Source organism: Thalassophryne amazonica, chromosome 1 (genome assembly GCF_902500255.1).
Source record: "Thalassophryne amazonica chromosome 1, fThaAma1.1, whole genome shotgun sequence".
Lineage (NCBI taxonomy): Eukaryota > Metazoa > Chordata > Actinopteri > Batrachoidiformes > Batrachoididae > Thalassophryne > Thalassophryne amazonica.
In genome coordinates this window covers 116342417-116366672 of record NC_047103.1, presented here as the reverse complement: position 1 = coordinate 116366672, position 24256 = coordinate 116342417, and the positions used below count along the sequence as shown (strand labels likewise).

Sequence of the window (24256 nt, the reverse complement as noted above, 5' to 3'; positions counted from 1 at the left end):
TTTTTATTTTACAAATAAAAAAAAAAGGCATATTTTACAAAAGCACATTTATATGTAAACACCAACACACACACCTCACATTAATGTATTGTTTTTTTTACATAGAATGAATGAACCAACCAATCAGTGTTAGCGGAGGCTCATGTACCCATAATCCCTTTGGCATCTGTCTGTGTTTGTTACAAAACTTCAGAATTAGTGCATTATTTAAAATGAAAAGATATGTATTATACTGTATAAAACACTGTGTTATAACCGCATGCAATAATATGTCCACAAACCACGTGCAATATTAATATATCCACAAATCATGTGCAATAACAACTCATTTACAAATCCCAGCACTAATGTCACCTTATCACATCTAAATTCCACTTCACATATTGTAAATAAGATGCTCCTTTTTTTTTCAATTCCAATCATGTTTATATATGCATATGTACTTATTATGTACGTATATACAGTATATGTGTCTGTGTGTGTATATATATATATATTATATATATATATATATATTATATATATATAATTATATATATATATATATTCTATTTCTACCTCATTTCCTTATTTTATTGTATTGCTACAAGTATTATTATTATTGCTTATCCTTGCACACGCTGTGTGATGCTCATTTTCCTCTACTCGCACTCATCTTGTGTTTTTTAAGAGCTGACGTAACATGTGAATTTCTCCACTGTGAGATCAATAAAGTCTTATCTTATCTTAACTTTGTACAAATTACAGAATTGACATTAATGGAACTACTCTATCCAGATTAATTTGATGATTTTTAAATCAAAACCATAAGTCAAAACTGCTTTATTTTCCAAGACCTCTGCCTCACTGCGGCACTGCTTTATTCTGTTAAGGAATGGCTTGCTTTTTTGTGTGGGTAGAGTTGAGCTTAGCTCCTCTTAATTGTTTTACTGCTGTGAAATATGTAGTATACAGGAGCTTCCAGTAGTGGGCAGGGTGCACAAAGACAGAAGTGCTGACTCATTGTTTAGATATATGGTTTCCTTTGATGCTACCAGAAGTGATCATGGTGTTAAAACTCAATCAGCTTGTTAGTAGTTGCAAGTGTATTGGAAGCAATACTGAAAGTTATCAGTTAGCTGTAGCATCCGATAAATTTTTGAGTGGTTTATCGGTTTAGCTTTATAAAAGATAACTTTTCAGTTAGCTGATTAGCTGTTATCGAACCTAACTTTTGGGTTAGCAGTGCCCACCACTGGTTATAGGATGTGTGCAAACGCTGGGGGGGAAGGGGGGGGTTGTTATACTGTTATTTGTTGTGTCATATTTATATTTATGCAGTGTGCTTATATTAGGTGTGTTTTTTTTATTGGTTTGTATCGTGCATGTATGCAGTATATGAGTCTAAGATTAATTTGGTGAAAGAATATCCTTCCCCACTCTACTCCACTATGAAATAAGAGTGGTGATGCAAAATGTTGGAGTTACAGTTGTACAAAAACTGCCTGAACCATTTCCTGCATTTTAATATAAATAGTTGTATATCATTTTGTTGTTTTATGTTTTTGTGTGAATTTAAGTTCATTGTGTTAATGAATGAAAGACAACCGTAAGTCACACAGGTGAGGCTTGTGCTGAAACAAAAGTAAGTCCCCTCGGCTTTTCCCTGTAGGCATTCAGGGTCGCCACAGCAGATCTGCATCTTGAATTGGCACAGGTTTTACGCCAGCTGCCCTACTTGATGCACATTCACATTACTATGGAGAGATGTGGCAGGGGGGGGTTTGAACCAGGAACCTTCCGCAATGAAACAAAGTGCACTAACCACTTGGCCACCCCCCTGCCCTGAGGACTGTGCTAAAAAAAATTAAAAAAATTAAAAAGTTTTTAATAGTAATGGGTCCAGCAACACTGATGCGTTCAATGCATGCGTCAAGCTCATAGGGTGGAACCCTGTGTCGGTGCGCGTAACTGTTGCGAAAGTCACGGACCGTTACAGGAACTGTTTCAAACTGACACTGACGCGTCAAAGTGGCCAAACTGGTTTATAAGGAAGCGTATCTGTCAATGGGATGCATCTGCCAAATAATCTCGGATCTTTTGCGGTGTATCATCAATTCACCAAACATCATGGAGCAGCAGCAAACAAAAGGCAAGTTTCTGCCGTGCGGGATCTTGATCTCATATCGGAAATAAGGTATGTTTTCATTTCCTGTTTCATCCAGCTCTCTCAGAGTTTCCACTTGATCTATCTGAATTCGTATTATTTCAAAGTGACTCTTAATTTACTTTTCATATTATTTCTGCAGGTAAATGTTGCATTTGTTCAGTAGAACGTTCCAACGTTAAACAAACCACCTCCTCAATGCTGAGCCATTATAGGACCAGGCATGAGAGTGAAGTCCCAGATACACCCAGGAGAACTCAGCCTTTCTACAACTTACTCACAATTAATTTATTGATAATTATTGATAATTAATTCCTATTAATTTATTCTTACCTCATTTTTAACCACCATCTTCCAGGAAGCAGATGCTGGATGAGGCTCTGCTGAGTTTCATCCTGAGGACTGCCAGCCCCTCAGCACTGTGGAGAGTGAAGGGTTCAGGGAACTTGTTCAGGTCCTTCAGCCCTCATATTCAGCATTATTTGTTTGTTGTTGTTTGGAAATCATGTACTGAAATGCCACATTGTTGTTTTGGCAACATCTCAACATCAAAGGGGGCAGGCAGACCAAAAGTGCCACAGCTGACGCCATTAAGGAGATGCAGAGGTACCTGGCAGAGCCGAATATTGCCAAGTCCCAGGATCCTCTGAGATACTGGGACAACCCACAAGACAGTATATCCAAACCTCTTCAGCTGTCATTATATTTTCTCTGCACTCCAGCGTCATCTGTGACCTGGGAGCGGGTGTTTTCTAAAGCTGGAGAAGTTGCATCAAACAAGCGTAACTTACTCAAATTCAAGACTTTGGAACAACTTATTTTTTTGAATAAAAATTTGTAAAAAGAAAAAAAATTCCAGTCCACAAGCATCCTCATTCACAACATGTTCACTTAGATTTTCATGTTATGATACATGTTCACATTATTTATTATTAAGATTTTAAATTTAACTGAAATATGAAATGATACAAAATGACATACAATGACTTAAATTATATTATTGTATATACTAGGCCATGAAATCAGTGTCAGTTGAGAGTGTCAACTCGGGTGCCTGTAGGGATTTATAAGGTCCAGCAGATGTCAGTATTCAGTGACACAATATCGACACAGTATCAATACAGTTTGGCAATGTGCTGAAATGCTTCATGACACCTCATCGACCCATCACTAGTTTTTAAAAAAGTTTTAAAGGTAAATAATGAAGGTAAAACCAAAAGTAGTAGCCAATTATATTTTAAATATATTAGATCATAATTATATTATTATATATGGTTAATATATAGATAAAAACAGTACAGTACCAGCTTTACTAGTACTGTGCCTGTGGTCTTCCATTTCCTCACGATGTTCCTCACAGTGGAAACCAACAGCTGAAATCCCTGAGATAGCTTTTTATATCCTTCCCCTAAACCATGATGTTGAACAATCTTTGTTTTCAGGTCATTTGAGAGTTGTTTAGAGGCTCCCATGCTGCCACTCATTAGACGAGATGCAAAGAGGGGAAACATCTGCAAATGGCCACCTTAAATACACTTTCTCATGACTGGATTTATCTGTGTATGGAGGTCAAGGGTCAATGAGTTTTCCAAACCAAACCAATTTGTGTTCAATAATTAGTGCTAAATGTATTAAAATCAATACAATACAAGGGTGCCCAAATTTATGCACTGCCTAATTTTGTTTAAATAATTATTGCACACTTTCTGTAAATACTAGAAACTACATTTCACTTCTCAAAAATCAGTGTGTTCATCTGCTATATGATATGACAACCAATGATTTATAAAGGAAAATCATGAAAACTAGAACAGCATAAGATCAGCAATGCATAGTAAATTCTAAACCACTGAGCATGATGTGGTTCATTGTACTAAAGAGAGACTCAAACCAATGTGGGATTGCAACAGAAAGACAAAAAGACCTGGCAGGATTCACATACAAATTTGGCACATCCAGAACATAATAATACTTAAAGGGACACTAACAGGGGCATATCACAACACAAATCATTGTTTTTACAGTCTGTTTTGTTTTTAGAAAAGTCAAGGGATGATACAAAAACATTTTCAAGTCAGTGAATATGCCTTAGACTGCATTTATATTATTCATAAAATCATAAACAGTATGATACTACATGATGAATCTGGACTAGATCGCTCTCAACAACTGACTGTGCAAGGAGAAGACGGGCGAGGGAAGCCACCAACACACACATAAACAACTGTCAAGGAATTATAGTTGTGTGACTGTGAATGGAGAAAGTGGCACAGTGCAGCTTTTGTACACACCGACAGTCACAAGTTCATGGTGAAGTGGAACAGAGAGGGGTTTTTCACACAAGAAGACAGAACAAATGTAGGTTTGAGTCTCCCATGTGCCTTCTGTCAAACTGGAACTAAACCTTCACATCTTGTTTTTATCCTTTGCATTACACAATGATATGTAACTGTGATGCAACAGCCAAACATCACACCGTGCACACTTTCTCCAATCACAGCCACAGAAGCCCATAATCATTCAGACTTGCTTGGGTATGTTGGTAGCTTCCTTCACTTGCTCCTTCTTGCACAGGCACTCAGTTTTAAGAACTGCCAACTTCATACAGATTTACCACAGGTTTGCATTTCAAAATACTGAAATGAATGAAGTCCAGACATAGTCAGTGACTTGGAAATATTCATGTATGATCCCTTGACCTTTCTAGATATAAGTCACAGTAAAGTTGATGATTTCTGTTGAAAATAATTCTTATATTTAGTTTGTCCAGTTATTGATGGGCTCAGAAAATAGAGGCACTATGTACGTATATAAATTGTCTGTTACTCCTAAAGGTGGTTTCTGTTAACCACCTTGAATGAAAGCACCAAGTCCACATTTAAGCATACCTTGATTGATTGAGTAATGAAAAGGAAAAATAAAAAGAGTGGGGTTGGGGGCTAATAGGTGTAAAATTCACCACCCAGGATGAAACAAGAAACATCCACATGCAATCAAGAAGCTGGTCCAAGAAAAAAAAAAACTGCTGGGTGAATACCTCCAACAGCAGAAGAGACATATATTATATCGAGGCCACATTTACCAACATTTACAACTTGAAATCCTGTTGTATGGGCATGAGATACAATTCCTTTCCACATTTTGATTAATTCATGTGTAAGAAATAAGGGTATCTACTATACAGGGATGCAGCAGAACTAGGGATGGGTATTCTTGGGCTAATTCTGGGGTCTCCAGTGACTTCGCTCTCCCCTGTCTCTCTTATCCCGTGTGTCCGTTGATTTGAAGAAAGGTTTGACGAGCTATTTCAATTTGAACACCAATACTCTGAGGGCTAGACACCACTCAGAGATTTATTAACACAGAATTTAAATGTCACAGAATTTGACAAAATGCAAGTTTTAACAGAATGGAGTGAGATAAACAAAAACATTCCCAGAAGTTCTGAGGGTCCAGGAGCTGCAAGCTTCCAACCAGCAATCTGGTGTTCCAGCAAGCTGACAGCAAGGAGGAACCCCGAACAGTGGGCTGGCTTTGTATTTATACCCTTATGCTACTACAACGTTCTTCTACTAATCTTGGGCATTGTCCTTCATTTGGGTGGTCTTGATCCCTCTATTTCATGGCATGGTCCTCCCCACACACGCTGTAAAGTTTTCTGATCTTGAACTGATAAGAAATTTTGGGCAACAACTACTAACTGAAAAACTGTCAGCAAGTCACATCACGCAGTTATACCACAAGAATGTTTGCACATTTCAAATTGCACAACCTTCTAACAAACAGTCTCCTTCTCTGATGGTTTGGATTTCTTAATATATCTTAATTGCCTCACTGAAACAGGGACACATCACATTTATAAGACTTTTTGAAAATGATTATATAAATAACCATATCTTCATGACAGCTTGCTAAGAAACTAAACTAATATTTGAGCAAAAGCAAATCTTAGAACAAAGCAAATGTAATCATAAACATAACATACCTTTAATTTGGTAGACACAATACACAATACACAATTCAACAGCATTCGAACATATAACTCAAAAGTATTTGAATATATAGATATCAAATAATTAATCTAGTTATTGATTACATGTTTAATAAGCATTGATAAATATTGATCACTATAAGCATATGAGTAATAATTTATAAATATATAAATGATGACTTCTAAACATTTAAAACACACTCATGTAACAATATATTTTTAGATCCATAAAAGATAAATATTATTATGATGATACTGAATGGGGAAAAAAGCACAAAAGGTTAATGCATATTTAAGCACATTTAGGATATATTCCTTCAGTATCGATACGATTTTATCCATATCGCTATCATTATCGTATATTATAGTTATTGTCAAAGCATTTCCTTTCAGACATTATTGGCATGAATGTCTTTCCATACATCTGAGCTGAGCTCTTGCAGCTGTGCTGTGCTGCAAGTCAGGATGTAAATTATAAAGAATGCAGCATGTCTCATTTTGGGAGGAAAAAAAAAACGTTTTAGTCGATTGTAGTTTCATGTCTGCATTACAACCTTTGTTAGAGGTGTCATTTTATTCAAAGTGGCAATTCGTTTTGAAGTTATTCATTCCGACCGGAATCTGTCTCAGCAGAGAGCGTTGGAGCAAGGGAACGGAGGACGATTCTTGTTTCTTGACTGCAACATGACAAGAGTCCCAGTTAGTGACTTTAATACACACAAAAGTGACTCATGATATTTTAATGGCTTTGAGAGGGGTTAAGAAGTGGACTTGTCGCTTCTGAAGAGCAACGATTCAAAGAACCATGATCCAGTGGATCGAAGCATTGTTTCATTGGTTCATGCTTCAAAGTGGTGTCGCGCTGCAGAAACGGTTGATTACAGACCTGCTGCAGAGTCTGTAATCAACATAGAGGAATGATCATTTTCCCGAGAAACACCCTCAAAAACAATGGCTGCTCTGAAGGACTGATAAGGGAATCGTTAAGAAAAAGGCTATTGATATCGGTGGATCGAATCATTTCTTAACGATACTTGAAAAGAACCGGTTCTCGATACCCAACCCTAAGCAGAACACAGTAGTCTTTCTCCGCAAAGCATGAAGTCCAATACACCTGCTTCAGGGCTCAGTTAAAGAACGCATCTATAACTATCACAAAGGACAAGCACTTTAAGCATATGACAGCTGGAATGAATGTCTTGGCCTTCTGAGTTGTCAACGTGATTTGATTAATCATTTTGTGTGCACAAACTAATAAAAATACAAATTACTGCTGCTTTGTTTTACATTAAAATTCTGTCTTGCCTTCTTTTTCATTTTTATTTCACTACATCAGGCTGGACTGCTGTGGGAAAAAAAATATGTGTTTGCACAACATTTGAAATATGCATGACATGCAAACATTGTAACTATCTATACATTCTTCCTTCATATGTTCCTCTTTTATTGGCATACACATAATTTATATATGAGGCCCCTGGAGTGCATTAGGAAGGCATCTGGCATAAAAACCTGCACCAAATCAATATGTGGATCAATATGATATCTGCGATGGCACCCCAAGCAGATGGGAGCAGCCAAAAGATGAAGAAAATAAAAAAGTCTATTTATGCTCAGTTATTTTTAGATTGCCTCAGTATCACATACACATAAGAGTAGAAAAGACGTCAATAAATATTGCTGAGGTATATTCTGTAAAATGGCAGAACAACCAAAAATATCTTGTCCTATGTGCGCTCTTTCATTATTTGAGATCCAGTGAGGTGAACAAAATCTTGTTTGTTTTGGGACTGACATTGAATGTCATTTACTTGCGATAAAATGAATAACTCACTCAGTTCTGAAAAGCTGAAGTTGTCTGTCCGTGTAAAATGCTCTGTTACTGCTCCATCCTCAGCACCAGTAACTACTTCACAGCTGAATGATGCATGTTTACATACTCATACTCCTTGCAATCCACAAAATCCTCCCAACCTTAAATGTTTCTGAAATCTCTCTGTAACTGCAATAGAAATGATTTTAATTTATTTAAATACTGATTATATAATCCTGTTTCAATCAATTACTTCCCACAACTGGTTGTGTGTGCATACACCAATAAAAACAATATAAATATACAGTAGTACAATATAAATTCAAATAACAGTTTTACAACTGGACTTTGTAGGCTGCATCTGCACTTCTTCAATGTGATTTCACAGAATCAAACATATAATAGAGATGAGTTATACACCAAATCAAGTCTATGAGTGTGTGTTGCTGCATCAGTGACACCACGGAGCCTCCATGGATAGCAACTTCCCAAACTGGCAACCTGTCCTCACAAAAGTAACCATCAGTCTGCCCCAGCCAGGTGAAATGTGAGCATTCCCTTGGTCTTCTCCAGCCATTTGGATCCTCAACACTCAGGCACCTATGTGCTGCATAGTGCATAGCCAAAACGGGCCACATAGCTAAAATATAGAAGCTGATGCTTTCACAATGCAAGTGATATTCCTTGTCTTAGTTCCCCTACGTATGAGGTGCATTCAAAAAGTATCACACCTTATTGTATCCCACAGAAGCAAATGTAGCGTGTGGGTTGTTTGTTTGGTGGCGAGGTGCAGGGAACCTCAGGGCCATATATAGGAATGTGAAAGGGGGGTTCAAATTCTTGAGCTGGGGGTCCAGTGGGCCGCAGGGCCCCGGTGGGGTTGAGGGGCAACGCCCTCGTGGGGGGCTCAGGGGAGCGAAGGCCCCCGAAGCAGAAGCTTTTTGAGGATTTCGAGGGTTAAAAAGCTACATAAATTTCATTTGAAACCAAAAATGTATCATTTAGGAAATACTGTTGTGTGGGCCACTGAAGAGGAGGTACTGCTGGCCCACCACCAGAGGGCGTCCTGCCTGAAGTGCAGACTTCAGGCACGTGAGGGCGCCGGAGCAACCGGGAGTGGCAGCTGTCACTCATCACCATCATCCACACCTCCATAAGAGCCGGGCAGCATCTTCACCTCCCTGCCGAGAAATCGTCTACCGACAAGTAAACGTCTCAGCCTTTTTTGGTGTCATACAGTGGTAACGTCTTTACTTCTGTGCTGACTGACATAATTCTGAGTTTTGCAGACTCTGTTTCATGTGACTTCAGGATCTGTACGAGCTCCGTATGCATTGTGATTGAGAGGCGGAGGTGCTTTCCACCTTTATGTTGAACTGTTTGCTGGGTGTTCACGCACCCACCATCACCTGTCTGTTCTTCCTGCCAGCAGTACCTGATCTGACAGCCGGAGGCAGTGGCCACCTGGGGACCCAGCGCTTGGTGCCTCCAGGATTGCTTCAGGTCCGGTGGAGTGGAAGGGTGTGGGATCCGGCTCTTTTCTGGACGGGCGTCTTCTATCCTTGAGCCTGCTCACACATCACCGTAACTAATTTGACTGTTGATCTCAATTGTGTTGTCTGTTGCTCTGTTGTGCACATTCACAACATTAAATTGTTATATTTGGCTTATTCCATCGTCCGTTCATTTGCGCCCCCTGTTGTGGGTCTGTGTTCCTACACTTTTCACAACAGGATTTCTCGGCCAGCGTCATGGATCCTGAGGGGTGTCAACCATCGCTTGAACCGCCAATGGAAACACAGGGTGCACAGGCGTCGGCAGGAGGCGTGTTAGGAGAGCTGCAACAAATCTTAACAGCCTTAACTGCTCGGTTGGATTTAGTAACCGAGCAGAACGTAATACTCAATCGGAGGATGGAGGCTCTCACCGCCCAGGTGGAAGCGTGCACTCCAGGCGCTGCTGCAGCACGTCCTGCAGCCGACCGAGCACAAAATACAGACATTCCAGTGGTGATTCAACGAACCCCCCCCCCCCCCCCCCAATCCCCTGAAGCATACATAAGCCCACCGGAACTGTACGGAGGTTGTGTCGAGACATGCGCGGACTTCTTAATGCAGTGTTCGCTCGTCTTTGCACAATGTCCCATCATGTACGCGTCAGATGCTAGCCAGGTGGCTTATGTCATCAATTTGCTTTGAGGAGAGGCATCCGCCTGGGCTATGGCGCTCTGAGAGCAAAACTCATGGCTCCTAACGACATATACTGGGTTTGTGAGGGAGTTTAAACAAGTGTTTGATCATCCCAATAGAGGCGAGACCGCTTCGACTGTGCTGCTGTCTATGAGACAGGGACGTCGGAGTGCAGCCGAGTACGCAGTCGACTTCCGCATTGCGGCTGCAAGGTCCGGCTGGAATAACGTTGCACTCCGCGCCGCCTTCGTAAATGGACTGTCTCCGGTCCTGAAGGAGCACCTGCTGGCTAAGGATGAGCCGCGGGAGTTTGACGGGCTTGTCGACCTGGTTATACGGTTGGACAACCGGTTAGAAGAACACCGTCGGGAGCGGGGCGAAGGGCGTGGCCGGGCATGAGCCGTCCCTCTTCCTTCCGGGTCCGAAAGGGTGCCGCCGTCTCCACGCTCCACAGTCAGAGAGCTCCGTGGAGCCACAGCTCCCCTGTTGACGAAGCTATGGACACGAGCAGGGCCAAAGTAAAATCACATGACAGACAACGGAGGCTGGCTTGCGGGGAGTGTTTTTTCTGTGGCTCTGACGAGCACATACAAGAAACTGCCCCAAACGGTTAAACTACAACGCCCGCCCTTAAGGACTGGGTTAAGGGTGGGCCATAACATCCACGCGGGAAAAGCCCGTAGATCAGCACGCATCCCCATGACGATCCTTTGTGGGGATCTTACCCTTCACGCCCCGGCACTGGTGGACACGGGATCTGAAGGGAATCTGCAGGACAGCAGATGGGCCAGGGAGGTAGGGCTCCCTCTAGTGGCACTACCTTCCCCATTGAAGGTACGGGCACTAGATGGCACCCTTCTCCCATTAATCACACACCAGACACAACCAGTGACATTGGTGGTGTCTGGAAATCACAGGGAGGAGATTGTGTTTTATATAACACCTTCTACCTCCCGAGTGATTTTGGGGGTTCCATGGATATTAAAGCACAATCCCCGGATTGATTGGCCGTCTGGGGTAGTGACGCAGTGGAGCGACACCTGCCACCGGGAATGTTTAGGATCCTCGGTTCCACCCGGTGTGACAGCTAATGAGGAGGTTAAAGTCCCCCCCAATCTGTCAGCGGTGCCTGAGGAGTACCATGATCTTGCTGACGTCTTCAGCAAAGATCTGGCACTCACTCTTCCCCCGCACCGTCCGTACGATTGTGCCATTGATTTGATCCCAGGCACTGAGTACCCGTCCAGCAGGCTGTACAACCTCTCTCCTCCTGAGCGCGAATCAATGGAGACCTACATCCGGGACTCCTTAGCTGCCAGGTTGATCCGGAACTCCACCTCCCCGATGGGTGCAGGTTTCTTTTTTGTGGACAAGAAAGACGGCGGACTCCGTCCATGCATAGACTACAGAGGGCTGAACGAAGTCACGGTTCGTAATCGATACCCGCTGCCTCTGTTAGATTCTGTGTTCACGCCCCTGCATGGAGCCCAAATTTTCACCAAACTGGATCTTAGAAATGCGTACCACCTGGTTCGGATCCGGAAGGGAGACGAATGGAAGACGGCATTTAACACCCCGTTAGGTCACTTTGAGTACCTGGTCATGCCGTTCGGCCTCACCAATGCGCCCGCGACGTTCCAGGCATTGGTTAATGACATCTTGCGGGACTTCCTGCACTGGTTCATCTTCGTAAAGCTGGACGACATCCTCATCTTCTTCCCGGATCCTGAGACCCATGTCCAGCATGTACGTCAGGTCCTGCAGCGGTTATTGGAGAACCAGCTGTTGTGAAGGGTGAGTTCCACCGCACTTCTTTGTCCTTCCTGGGGTTCATCATCTCCTCCAACTCCGTCGCACCCGATCCTGGCGGTGATGGATTGGCCCCAACTGACAAGCTGTAGGAAGCTGCAACAGTTCCTCGGCTTCGCAAATTTCTACCGGAGGTTTATTAAGGGTTATAGCCAGGTAGTTAGCCCCCTGATGGCCCTGACCTCCACTAAAGTCCCCTTCACCTGGTCGGATCGGTGCGAAGCCGCGTTTAGGGAGTTGAAACGTCGGTTCTCGTCTGCACCCGTTCTGGTGCAGCCCGATCCCAATCGCCAGTTTGTTGTTGAAGTGGATGTCTCTGACTCAGGGATAGGAGCCGTGCTGTCTCAGAGCGGAGAGTCCGACAAGGTTCTCCATCCATGTGCCTATTTTTCCTGCAGGTTGACCCCGGCGGAGCAGAACTATGACATCGGCAATCGGGAACTTCTTGCGGTGAAAGAGGCTCTTGAGGAGTGGAGACACCTATTGGAGGGAGCTGCGGTACCATTTACGGTTTTTACGGACCATCGGAACCTGGAGTACATTCGGACCGCCAAGTGTCTGAACCCCAGGCAAGCCCGCTGGTCACTGTTCTTCGGGCGATTTGACTTCCGGATTACCTACCACCCCGGGACTAAGAACCAGCGATCTGACGCCCTGTCTCGGGTCCATGAAGAGGAGGTCAAGGTCGAGCTGTCAGATCCACCGGAACCTATCATCCCCGAGTCCACTATCGTGGCAGCCCTCACCTGAGACGTCTTCTATCCTCGAGCCTGCTCACACATCACCGTAACTAATTTGACTGTTGATCTCAATTGTGTTGTCTGTTGCTCTGTTGTGCACATTCACAACATTAAATTGTTATATTTGGCTTATTCCATTGTCCGTTCATTTGCGCCCCCTGTTGTAGGTCCGTGTTCCTACACTTTTCACAACAAATACATTTTTATATACAAATAGTCCTTGCTTGGGATTGGATCAGTTGCCATGAAAACCACCCAGGAAGAACCAAGATAACATTAATGCAAACTTTATACCTGCCTGTCGGTTGCGAATCATGCAACCGACAGGCGTGAAAAAACTCACGCATGCGCACGAAGGTTCAAGCTTGGCTGATGCAAGCGCACATGATTCAAATCCATATAGTTTTTGCAAAAAATAAAAAGGTCAGATAGTTTTCTAACAGACCTCATATTTAGCGGTATTAATATTCGCGTTTACATTATGAATATGTACGTATATGTACATTATGTATTAAAATAGCGGTATTTAATTTGGTGACCTTGTTTAACTCATGAAATTCGCATAATAAATCCCACGTGAATATTTGCACCTTTACAGTATTTGCAACAGGAAGGAGAATCTCCCTTTATTTCTCAGCTTATACATAAAAACATGTTTTTACAAACCAGACAAGTGTAATTGTGTGTTTATATGGGTATTTACAAGCCTACTAATCTGTTTGATATCAGAGGAGGATAGGGACCAGGGAGCAAAAATTCTCAACCCCCATGGGAAAACTTATCTAGCAGTTTCCCCTTTCATCACTTAAGGGATTATTCTGGCAGAGGAAATTGAAACTTGAGGGTGTGTGATAATAGCTGTGTAACAGTTAGCGCTTGTTGCTTATTATCAATGAAAAGAAAATACATAATGTTGATATCCAGATCAGAAAAAAATCAGCAGAAAAAAAATCAGCAGAATTCTCGGGTGGGGGGGGGGGGTCGGTTGAACCCCCTGAACCCCCTCTATATACGGGCATGAACCTTCTTGCACATAAGTAAATTTTTCCCACCTGCAGAGCACATCAGTTGCTAGCAGGCAGCCTTAGAGTGAACATGTGTTCTAAGACGTCAGATTCTCATTTGCTTATTATGACAGAGTGACTTGAGCAAAGGTATTATTAAGTTTTGCCAAAAGCTTGGTGATACCCAAGTGGAAACCATTCACAAGATTCAACAGGCTTTTGGCGATGATGCCATGAGCCTAATGCAAATAAAAAAAAGTGGAAAAACTGCTTCATAAATGTACGCACATCAGTGGAGAGCGACACACATCTACAAAGCCATTCACAAGCCAAAGTGACCAAGTTATTGACAGAATACAGATTTTGTCATGGATGTTCATGGTTACCATCCAAGAACTTGCTAAGGTGGAGATAAGCACAGGTTCAATACATTTTGTTGTGTGTTGGGGGGGGTTTGGCTGGACCAGGTTGGGTTGTTTTGTGTTTGTTTTCCTTCCCAGGTGATTTGGGGCTGTTCTCTGAGGAAAATATGCTGCAGAAGAGTCTCTCTCCTCTGTTACGATGATTGGCTGCACCTGTTGCATTCTCGTGCGGCTCTCTATCAGGACAATCCACAACACCTGTGATGTTCACGTGCAGATCTGAGGACTTCCAGCTGGTACCAATGTAGTGATGAAGAACTACATTTAAACCAGCAGTGAGTTGGATAAGATTGCCAGAGAATACGACCGTGTGACGACCGTGTGGGGACGCTGAGGGCCGTTTCAGAGTCTGACATTGCGCCTGTGAAGGAGGACGAGGGTGAGAGGCAAACGTTGTCAGCACATGACAGAGGTGAATATTCTGAAAAGTTTATCCGTGAATGTAAATTGGCGTTTATACGTAGCTATAAGTAATTATTGGTGGAAATCGTTTGGCGTGCTCCTCACGGCAGTGGCGTGCGGATTAATGATCCTCCACTAGCTGTGAGCAGCAGCCTCTTTGAACTAAGTTTGAAACCAGACCTAAACGTGTAGCTGATAAGTTTGCCTCTAAACAATATTTTGTAGTAATAAGTGTTGAATAATCTCATCTCTGTTCCTCCTTCGCAGAGTACAGTCTGGGAAAGTCACCTGGGCGGGGTGTTGGCGGAACTCATGAGTCCTGAACGTTCGGACTCCGACTGTTGAGACGCTGAGAGAGCGCGCCACCTTTTCACCTCACCAAAACTTTATTTATTTAGTATTTCATGTATAGCACAAAGGGAGAAAAAATAAATGTGTTTTCTTTTTGGAACTGCTTCTGATTATTTCATGCTGGGTTCAGTCAGATACTGGACCGCTCCTCAATCCACGTCCTTATCCATAACACATTTAACTTTGATAGAGGATTTTGGCATGCGGAGAGTGCCAGCGTAATTTGTGCCAAAGCTGGAGGTGGAGCAGAAGCAACTGCAACTGGCAGTTCATCATGACAATGCACCTGCCCATTTTGCTCAGCTCGTTCATGTTTTCCTGGCTAAATGCTACACTCCTGTGATTCGTCAGGGTCCCTACTCTTTTGATGCCCCCCCGATTATTTGGCTCTTCTGCAAACTCAAAATGACCCTAAAAGGGACTGAAATTGAGTCACGAGAAACATTGTGTGGAATGTGATGGCCCAGCTGGACACTATTCCAAAAGAAGCCTTCTAGAAATGCTTCCAACAATGGCAGAACTGCTGTGAGAAATTTGTGCAGTCCCAAGAAGACTACTTTGAAAGGAGGTTAGGATTTCAGACCCCGAGGTCTGAAACACACAGCCGCTGGTGTTCCAAAGGGGTCTCCCATCCAAGTACTAACCAGGTCCCACACTGCTTAGCTTCAGCACAGAGCAGATCAGCTGTTATGAATGTCACTGCCAGAACATTGTACCCCGATTCCAGTACTCAGATTCCTTGCTCATTTTCTCCAGTGCTGCAGAGTATCCATTGATTCCACAAAGATCACAGCATCATCCACAAAGTCAAGCTCACTAAACCTTTCCTCTCCAACAAAAGCCACAAAGTCAGAGGTTTCCACGACCCTGCACAAAACCGAGTCCATGAAAACACTGAATTGTGTAGGAGCCAGAACACATCCATAGCGAACTTCAGTTTTCAGTGTGAAAAATGTACATTCTCTGCCTCTGCTTCATACAGCACTCGCAGTATTTGTGTCCATACTGGCTATGATATCCAGCACCTTCTTCGGGATACCACAAATTCTGAATATAGGCTGCACTACACTTCTGACACATTGTGAATATTCTGTAACATGCATATGTGTTGTGTGGGCCGCTGAAGAGGAGGTACTGCTGGCCCACCACCACCAGAGGGCGCCCCGCCTGGAGTGCGGGCTCCAGGCACCGGAGGGCGCTGCCGCTGAAGAGGAGCAGCCCAGGTGACAGCCGTCACCCATCACCTGAAACAGCTGACATCCATCAGCTGAGGGGTATATCAGCTGGACGGCATCTCCATCTCATTGCCGAGATATCGTTCTACCAGGAAGGTAACGCACTCAGCCAGTCATCATATTTCTGAGGACTAACCTGTTTTTGCTTGTGCTTAAGACAGCTGAAGACTGAACTTGATCCATATCGGATAAGTACCCTTCACTGCAATATTGTTTGTGACTAGAGGTGGAGGTGGTGTTTCCACCCTACGTGTTGATGGGTGCAGCCGCACCCACATCTGACTGTTTCTGTTCCTCGCCAGCAGTACCGGATCCGACGAGCGGAGGCAGTGGCCACCTGGGAGTTCGGGACTTGGCGGCTCCAGTATTCCCGGGGTTCGTTGGCAGAGGAAATCGGGTGGTTCCTGTTCGACTCGGACGGACGTCTCCTATCGTCGAGCCTGCCCACACGTCACCAGTAGAATTGGTTTATTCTTACAATTGTGATCTGTTGTGTTTGTTGTGCGAATTCACAACAGTAAAACCTTGTTATTTGACTTCTTCATTGTCCGTTCATTTGCGCCCCCTGTTGTGGGTCCGTGTTCCTCACTTTCCCCAACAATATGCCCACTATCTGTCTGTTTATGTTGCATTATTTGGTTTTATATAACAGCTGAGTAGATCCTTGTCATTTGATTGGTGCTTTGTGTGTCACATGACATGGATTAGCCGTTCCATTTACCCTGTAAATTTGGTTCCATAGGAATTGTACCATTGCATGCTGCAAACCCTGTCCACACACACACACACACACACACACACACACACACACACACACACACACACACACACACACACACACACACACACACACACACACACACACACACTAGTGGGGGCGGTGTTTAGCTAAACATGGCAGAGTTTGAGAGTTTTGCTGACAGACAATGATTTGATAAAGCTAATTGACGGTGCTAATTCTTCTAACACACACACAAACAAATCCACAACACCATAAGCTTCTGGAGGCATGACGAGGAGTTAGGATGAAAACCTGGACAAATTTCTGGCACAATTTTTCATTGGACTGAGGAAGTACATAAAGTCTGTTTTTTTAGTATCACAGACTACATCGTCAGAATTATTTTTGAACTATCTAACTGTTTTTCCAAGTTCACTGACATTTTTGGACTCCTATTTAAAGTTTGTGTTAGAATGTTGATGTCAAAGCAAAAGTGACGCACACCAAAGTGTAAGTCCCTTTTCTGTTGTTTAGAAATTAATATAATATCAAATGAGAAGGCTCTATTTTAGCCATTATATAAAACAAATAATGAATGTTTTTACATTCTTTCAATGGAACAAAAATTTAACTCGGTGAAAGCTAGAACATACCATTCAACTCAGCTTTGCCTCATTTAATGAAAAATTCCATCTTTCACCTGATGAAATATTCATACCATTGAACTCATCATTGAACTTATTTGCATAATTTGTTGATGTCTGTGTGCACGATTACATTTTATGTTATGTTTAAATTATGTGTTAAATTAGTACTTGTACTTTGGAGTTTGGGGAAACACAGTGCTGATCTGCTGCCAAATTATTGTTACATGGTCTGATTGAAAATAATGTTCACTTTGACTTTGACTTTTGACAAAGAAGGGCGGTCGATATTGATATTGTTTGAAGAGCACTGGTATTTTTTTCCAAAATGTAGTTGGTGTTCAATAACTACATTTTTGCTATTATTACATTCACCAAATGTCAAAATTATAGTAAGTGCCTGAGTCCCAGGGGGTTAAGAACAAAACAGCTTTTCAGTTTATTTTATTTGAAAGTTCAGGAGGGAACTTCATTTCCCAACAGCCAATGCGGTTGAGCAGTTATATCGTTTCCCTGAGTTCACTGACTCGCTGCAGCGTTTCAGATTATTACGTTTATCTTATGTTATAATTTAATAATGCAATATATGTAATTAAATAGCAATCAGTATGTTGAACATTTAGCTGTCTTTTAATATAGCAACCACTCAAAACTCCGTGATAGTTTTTATTTGTCCTCCCATAAAACTCAACGCGGAACTACATGAAACAGTGGAGCATGTCTGCAATCTTCAAACCTGTGAGCCATGTCATTTTTGATATGGATGGATTATTATTAGGTATTACAAGTATTTTTTTATTGATATTACACCTTGTATGACCTTATTATATGTCGCAGTACTTATGATAAAACAATCTCAGTACATCACCGGCGTTCACCCCGGTTGTTTTGTGTGCGCCTGTTCGCCCCCTCCAAATTCCCTTGAAATAATGTGGAATTCTTTGGTCTGTTGGAGATAAACACATTAATCGATTAAGAAGATCCTGAAGTGACAGAAATTCTAAAAGTGTATAATGCAAGGCTCATTTCGGCATACGTGCAATATGTTTTAAAAAGGATTTTAAAAAGCTAAATTAACTTCTTTTTGGTCTTCCTTGTCGACCTTGACAGCGTTTGACACGATGAGCCACTTCTGCAAGTTAATAAAGTAAAACCTGCTTTATAAATCGATTCTTTGCCGGATTAAAGACTAGTGTCCACTGACCTGTAATGTGAGTCTTGATTCATGTTAGTAAACTATGTCGAACAAAGACAATGACAAAAACACACACACACACACAAAAAACAAATTATAACACTTTTGCTAAAGAGATTTGTATAGATATGTCAGTTTTTGAAAGGGAACAAATCAGGAATGGCACATCATATTTAACTTAAATTTGCTCAAGTTATGGCTCTGACAATAGATTAAAAACATGACACATCTTCAGTTATTTATTTCATTTTATAGGGTGAAGCTTAGGATGTCACATCACTGCCATAACAATAACCTACCAAAACATAGTTACAGTTTCTGTGACAATATCCACGGCCTGAGTTTGGATGGTATGTTTTCACATTTCAATTTCAGTGTTGAATATTCTTGAGAATTAAAAGTGAATTGCTCTTGACAGGGTGTACTTGCAATTTTATGCAATATTATCATTAGGTTTGCACCAACGTAACACTTTTTTTTGAGATTGTGCATAGTGAATGTTTAGCATTTTGTATCCCCAGTTATACAGCTTCAAGATGAAGTGGTATAGAGGAGGATTTTCTTTCACGAAAACATTAAATCTAGGTTTGCATCTCAGATGTACCTTCTGGCAAATTATAGCTGAACTTTCAGGTCTTCTAGAGTGTCATACTGTTTTTATTTCTTCATAACTGATGTAAGTAAAGTTCAAGACCTATTCAGTGACTTGGAAATGTTCATGTATCCATCCCCTGACTTGCCTACAGAAAACTAACAATAAAAGTGATTATTTACAAGTATTATACCAAAGGGGCCCATTACATATGCAACCCATCATCTTGGCTTTTATATTTTTAAATAATTTATATCACATTGTAGAGATTTGCTTTGAGTTTGAGTTTAAGGATGATAATTTTAGAAATTTTTATATTGAGAAGCCTGGTTTACTTTTGTATTTGAAATGGCATAAACAAATTAAAATATGTAAAATGCCAAGGGGCCAAATATTGTGGCAAGCCACTGTGTGTATGTGTGTGTGTGTGTGTTTATATATATATATATATATATATATATATATATATATATATATATATATATATATATATATATATATATATATCCTATTCGTACACCCAGTAGTTTGTATCACTATTTACCAAAATTGTACCAACTTTAACTTTTGAACCCTATACAAAATGAAATGGACCTTTTCCCCAATTTTTGCTGGTCTTACTCCATACCTCCATAACAATCAGTTATAGATGGTCCAAACAATACCTTTTTGGAATTTTTATGATCAGACAAATGTGGTATACTTTTCAATGTGATTGAAGCATTTAAAGTTTTGCGTGTGTAATTTTTCATTGACCCCTACCTGGCTATGGCTACTACCCTGGGATGACCATCATGCATTTTTGTGTAGGTCATGGTACAATGAGACTGGATTATAAATGTCAATCTAGGGGTCACCAACCCTGTTCCTGGAGGGCACCTGCCCTGCCTGTTTTCTAACTCTCCCTGTTCCACTCCAGGCAGTTTACTCTGTCAGGTGTGTTCAGCCAGTCAAGAGCTGGAAAACACAAGTTTAAAAAAAATCACTTGAGTAGGTAGACTTGGGAAAACATGCAGGGCAGGTGCCCTCCAGGAACAGGGTTTCTGACCCCTGATCTATTCCCTTTGAATGGTAATAATTAGGTCAAAATTGAGTCCTGGGTCAGTGAAGAAGATCTGAAATCTAACTTGTTTCTATTATTTTAAATATAGAATTAAAGCAGACATTGTATTTGAGTTAATCAGTGTTGTTTGATAGAATGGAATATGTGCAGTAGGCAAAAACTAAGAAAGTTTTAGCCAGTGTGTATATAAGCTTGCCTTTGCAGTACATTTTACATTTCACTGTGCTGTTTGCTGATATTCCTCTTTTGTTTACAGACTAAAATAAGTCTGTGTTTCTTTCTTTCTCATTTTAGACACAGAGCGCCTGTACACTGTGTCCTTCCAGGAAATCTGTGACCGCTATGACAAGCAGTACACATGGGATGTGAAGTCGTCAGTGATGGGGAAAAAGGCTTTGGAATCTGCCCAAATTATTCGGGATGCTCTGGAGCTTCCAATGACAGCAGCAGAACTCCTTGCTGAAACCAGGCAGATACAAGAAAGAATTTTTCCCTCTTGCAATCTCTTGCCGGGTATGTCTGAGCTACTGTGCCGTTTTGGCTTTTGGCACCACGTTTGAGGAATCACAAAATGACCTTCTGTTTTGCATAAATGTGCAGTCAAATAGTGTACAAATAATGAATGTTTGAGTTCAATGGTACCAATATTTCATGAGGTGAAAAATGGAATGTTGAAAGAATGAAAAAACATTATTTGTTTTATATAATGGCTAAAATAGGTCTTTGTCATTTTATATTATATTAATTTATAAACAACGGAAAAGGGACCTACATTTTGACCTGCATCGTTGGTGGTTTGAGGTCAACATTCTAACAAACTTTAAATGGGAGTCCAGAATTGTTCTCAGTCAACTTGGAAAAACAACAAAAAGACAGTTCAAAAATAATTCTGACATTGTAGTCTGTGATGCCCTGCACTAACTTCTTCTACTTAAAAAAAAAAGAAAAAAAAGACTTTATATCCTTCCTCAGTCCAGCGAAAAATCACGTCAGAAATTTGTCCAGGTATTCATCCTCACTTCATCCTCTTCATCCTAACAGCTCTTCATGCCTCCAGATATCTTACGGTGTAGTGGTTTTGGCTTTTTTTAGAGTGTGTTTTAGAAGAATTAGCACTGTCAGTTAGCTCATTCAAATCATCGCCCATCAGCAAAATAAACTCTGCCATGTTTATCTAAACGCCGCCCCCACTAGTGTGTGCGTGGGCAGAGTTTGCAGCGTGCAATGGTATAAAACGTATGAAACCAAATTTGCACTGTAAATGCACCCTAAATTTGACGCAACACAAATGGGATGACTAATCCATGTCACGTGACATACAAAGCACCAATCAAATGACAAGGATCCACTCAGCCGTTATATAATGTCAGATAACAAGTGTCCTTTGGTTAGTCCAGTGGGTTTCAACCTGTTCCTCAAGGACCACCTAACCTACACATTTCTACAACAGGGAGAGACTGAAAATGTGTATGTTAGGTGGTACTGGAGGATCGGTTTAAGATCCACTGGGTTAGTCCATGTATGGGCTGGTGTCCATACATGGATGCATTACGAATGTCATATTTGCGTCATTCTTGGCACATTCCTGAGATTCTTAATGTGACTTAACGCATCTGAATAGGTTTCTTAATAGTGCGTGTTGGTGCGTGATATTGGTGATTTTGGTGGAACATGTTTTTGGCTGTCAAAAAATCTTCCACAAATGTCACGCAAAACGCTCATTTCACCTCATGTCATGGAGGTTGCAACTGAGTGTGTTGATTGGTCTTGATTAGTGTGGATCCTTAATAGAGCATGACAGCATTCTTCTCTGACGTGCGCACAATTAAACCCTGCTGCACCGCATTCCGTTTCATTGCTGCAGTACGCTGAAGAAGGACAGTGATGCCAAGTTGGCTAAAAGTTTCATTCCAATGCTCCTCAGCACGCTCCTGTGTTCCACCTGCTCCGCGTGCCTGATGTTTGGGAATACGAGTGAGACGAGAGCCACGTGGAGCCACACATCTGGCTCTCTCAGTCTCCTCCTCCTTTCTGCGCCACTCCATGGCACAGAGCCCAACTAAGCATGCAGTCACAAAGTTCTGCTTTGGATTTTGAGGAGCAAACTGGAGTGATCTAAATTGCTCAGCAACTGACGGTTGGATAAAAATGGGGGTGAGTGTGGAGACTATTCACCTCATTCACAACATGACAGAACTTAACGATGCACTGTTACGGGTGATAGGGCGCAACAGCACAACATTATTCTTAACTGTGCGTAATGGTTCCTGATAATTCTCCAGCAACATGTGCCATTAATTGTAATGCGTGGTAACAGGTTGCAGCAGTTCCTAAGGACACTTGACACCTCTGCCCCGAATCATCACATTCTTCATCAGAGGCCAAGAATGCATACTTTGTGGCATTCGTGACTTGTTGTCGTTATGTGTAAATGCAGCATTAGCAAGAAATTTTCAACACAGCATGTCTAAACATCCTAATTTTATGTTGGATGCTTACATTATTTTACTTTGTAGACAGAGATAAAATTATTTCACAAAAACCACAAACTACCAGGGTAAAAGTGATTAGCACCCCGATGCTAATAGTCAATATCTGTCCTTTTTGCTGGATAACAGCCTGTGGTCATTTGTTGTAGTCTCAGACATGTCTCCTGAGGAATCCCAGCCCATTTTTGTTTGGTGAATCTCTCAAGCTTCTCCAGATTTGATGGTCTTCTGGCGTGGACCTTGGTCTTCAGTTCACCCCACAGATTTTCAGTGGGATTCAAGTCAGGGCATTGTACAGGCCAGTCAATAATGTTCACGTTGATCTTCTGGAGGTAGTTCTTCACCAGGAGCAACATATATTTTGAGTACTTGTCAAGTTGGAAGACAAAGCAGCGACTCAGACCCAGTTTTGCTGCTGACTGAGGTTTTCTTTCAAACTCTTCAAATATCCTTCTTTCTTCATGATTCCTTCCACCTTAAGGAGCTTTCCAGTTCTAGACGCACTGAAACATCCCCACAGCGTAGTACTCTCTCTGCCATGTTCCACTGTGGGGGCCGTATTCTTTGGGTTATGCGCCTCTCCCTTCTTTCTCCAAATATAAGCAACATCTCTGTGGCCAAAGAGCTCAAATTTCGTCTCATGCTTCCAGTATGCATAATCTTTCTCCAGTTTGTCCTTAGCAAGTTTCAGTCTGGATTGAAAGTGTCTCTTCTGCAGAAGTGAAGTTTTTGCTTGTTCTTCAACCTTGCAGTCCATTCCTGACCAGAGCTCTAGTGATTGTCTTCTTTGAGACTAGCCCAGGTTACACATAGACGGTTTTGTCGGCGGGTAGTACATAGACCGAAGTTCGCGGTAGTTCCGGCCGTTTTCGCGGTGGAAAGGGGTGGAGCATTTCGCCGGCGATTTGAGCGCCGTACTAGCTGCAAATACGCGGATAAAACGCCGCTAAATCCGCAGAATAAAGCGGCGTTTTGACGCCGTAGTATCCGGCACACGTCAGGCAACAGGGGTTAATACCCAGTTCTATCCTTTACAATCGCAGGTTAAGACGTGCGTGAGAATGGCTGTGTTCTGCTGCCGCCGATAATGCCCTGTGTTCCGCTGGATTTATCCAGGCAAATCCTGCGTTACTCCAGGAACTTTTGCATATAGGCACCGCCCCCAGAGTATAATAGGCTGAAGCAGCTGTCACTGCAGGGGGAGGGAGCTCATCTCTCAGCCTTTTCTTCTCCTTTCCTTTTTCCCCTCCTCAACGTGTTGCTCATCTCCACCACAGGCCTCCCTCTGCTTCTGAACCAGACCTCTTGGTAAGTCCTTGCCGCTGCCAATTTTCTTTTAGGAGGCATACTGGAGCTTCTCTGCAAAAATATCTGGAGCTGGCCGCGAGTGAGAGGCCTGCATGCAGTGCGCTAGCGTTTTTATACTGACCGCTGCCTATCGGCCATTTGG

General features: G+C 42.0%; 1 protein-coding gene and 1 long non-coding RNA gene across 2 annotated transcripts in view; one reads left to right on the top strand and one right to left on the bottom strand.

Annotated features, from left to right (window-relative positions):
• Positions 1-4769: 4769 nt before the first annotated feature.
• LOC117513391 lies at positions 4770-22900 on the bottom strand. The gene is made up of 3 exons (XR_004561609.1): positions 22817-22900; positions 16966-16970; positions 4770-4782 (listed from the first exon to the last, which is right to left on the bottom strand). It is a non-coding gene; the product is annotated as an uncharacterized LOC117513391 (long non-coding RNA).
• Positions 18157-24256, top strand: part of pudp (pseudouridine 5'-phosphatase) — a 155048-nt gene continuing 148948 nt past the window's right edge. The window contains exons 1-2 of the mRNA XM_034173581.1: positions 18157-18245; positions 20612-20830. Of these exons, the coding sequence (XP_034029472.1) occupies positions 18170-18245; positions 20612-20830 (295 nt within the window). The 5' untranslated portion in view covers positions 18157-18169. The remainder of the gene's footprint in view (positions 18246-20611; positions 20831-24256) is intronic.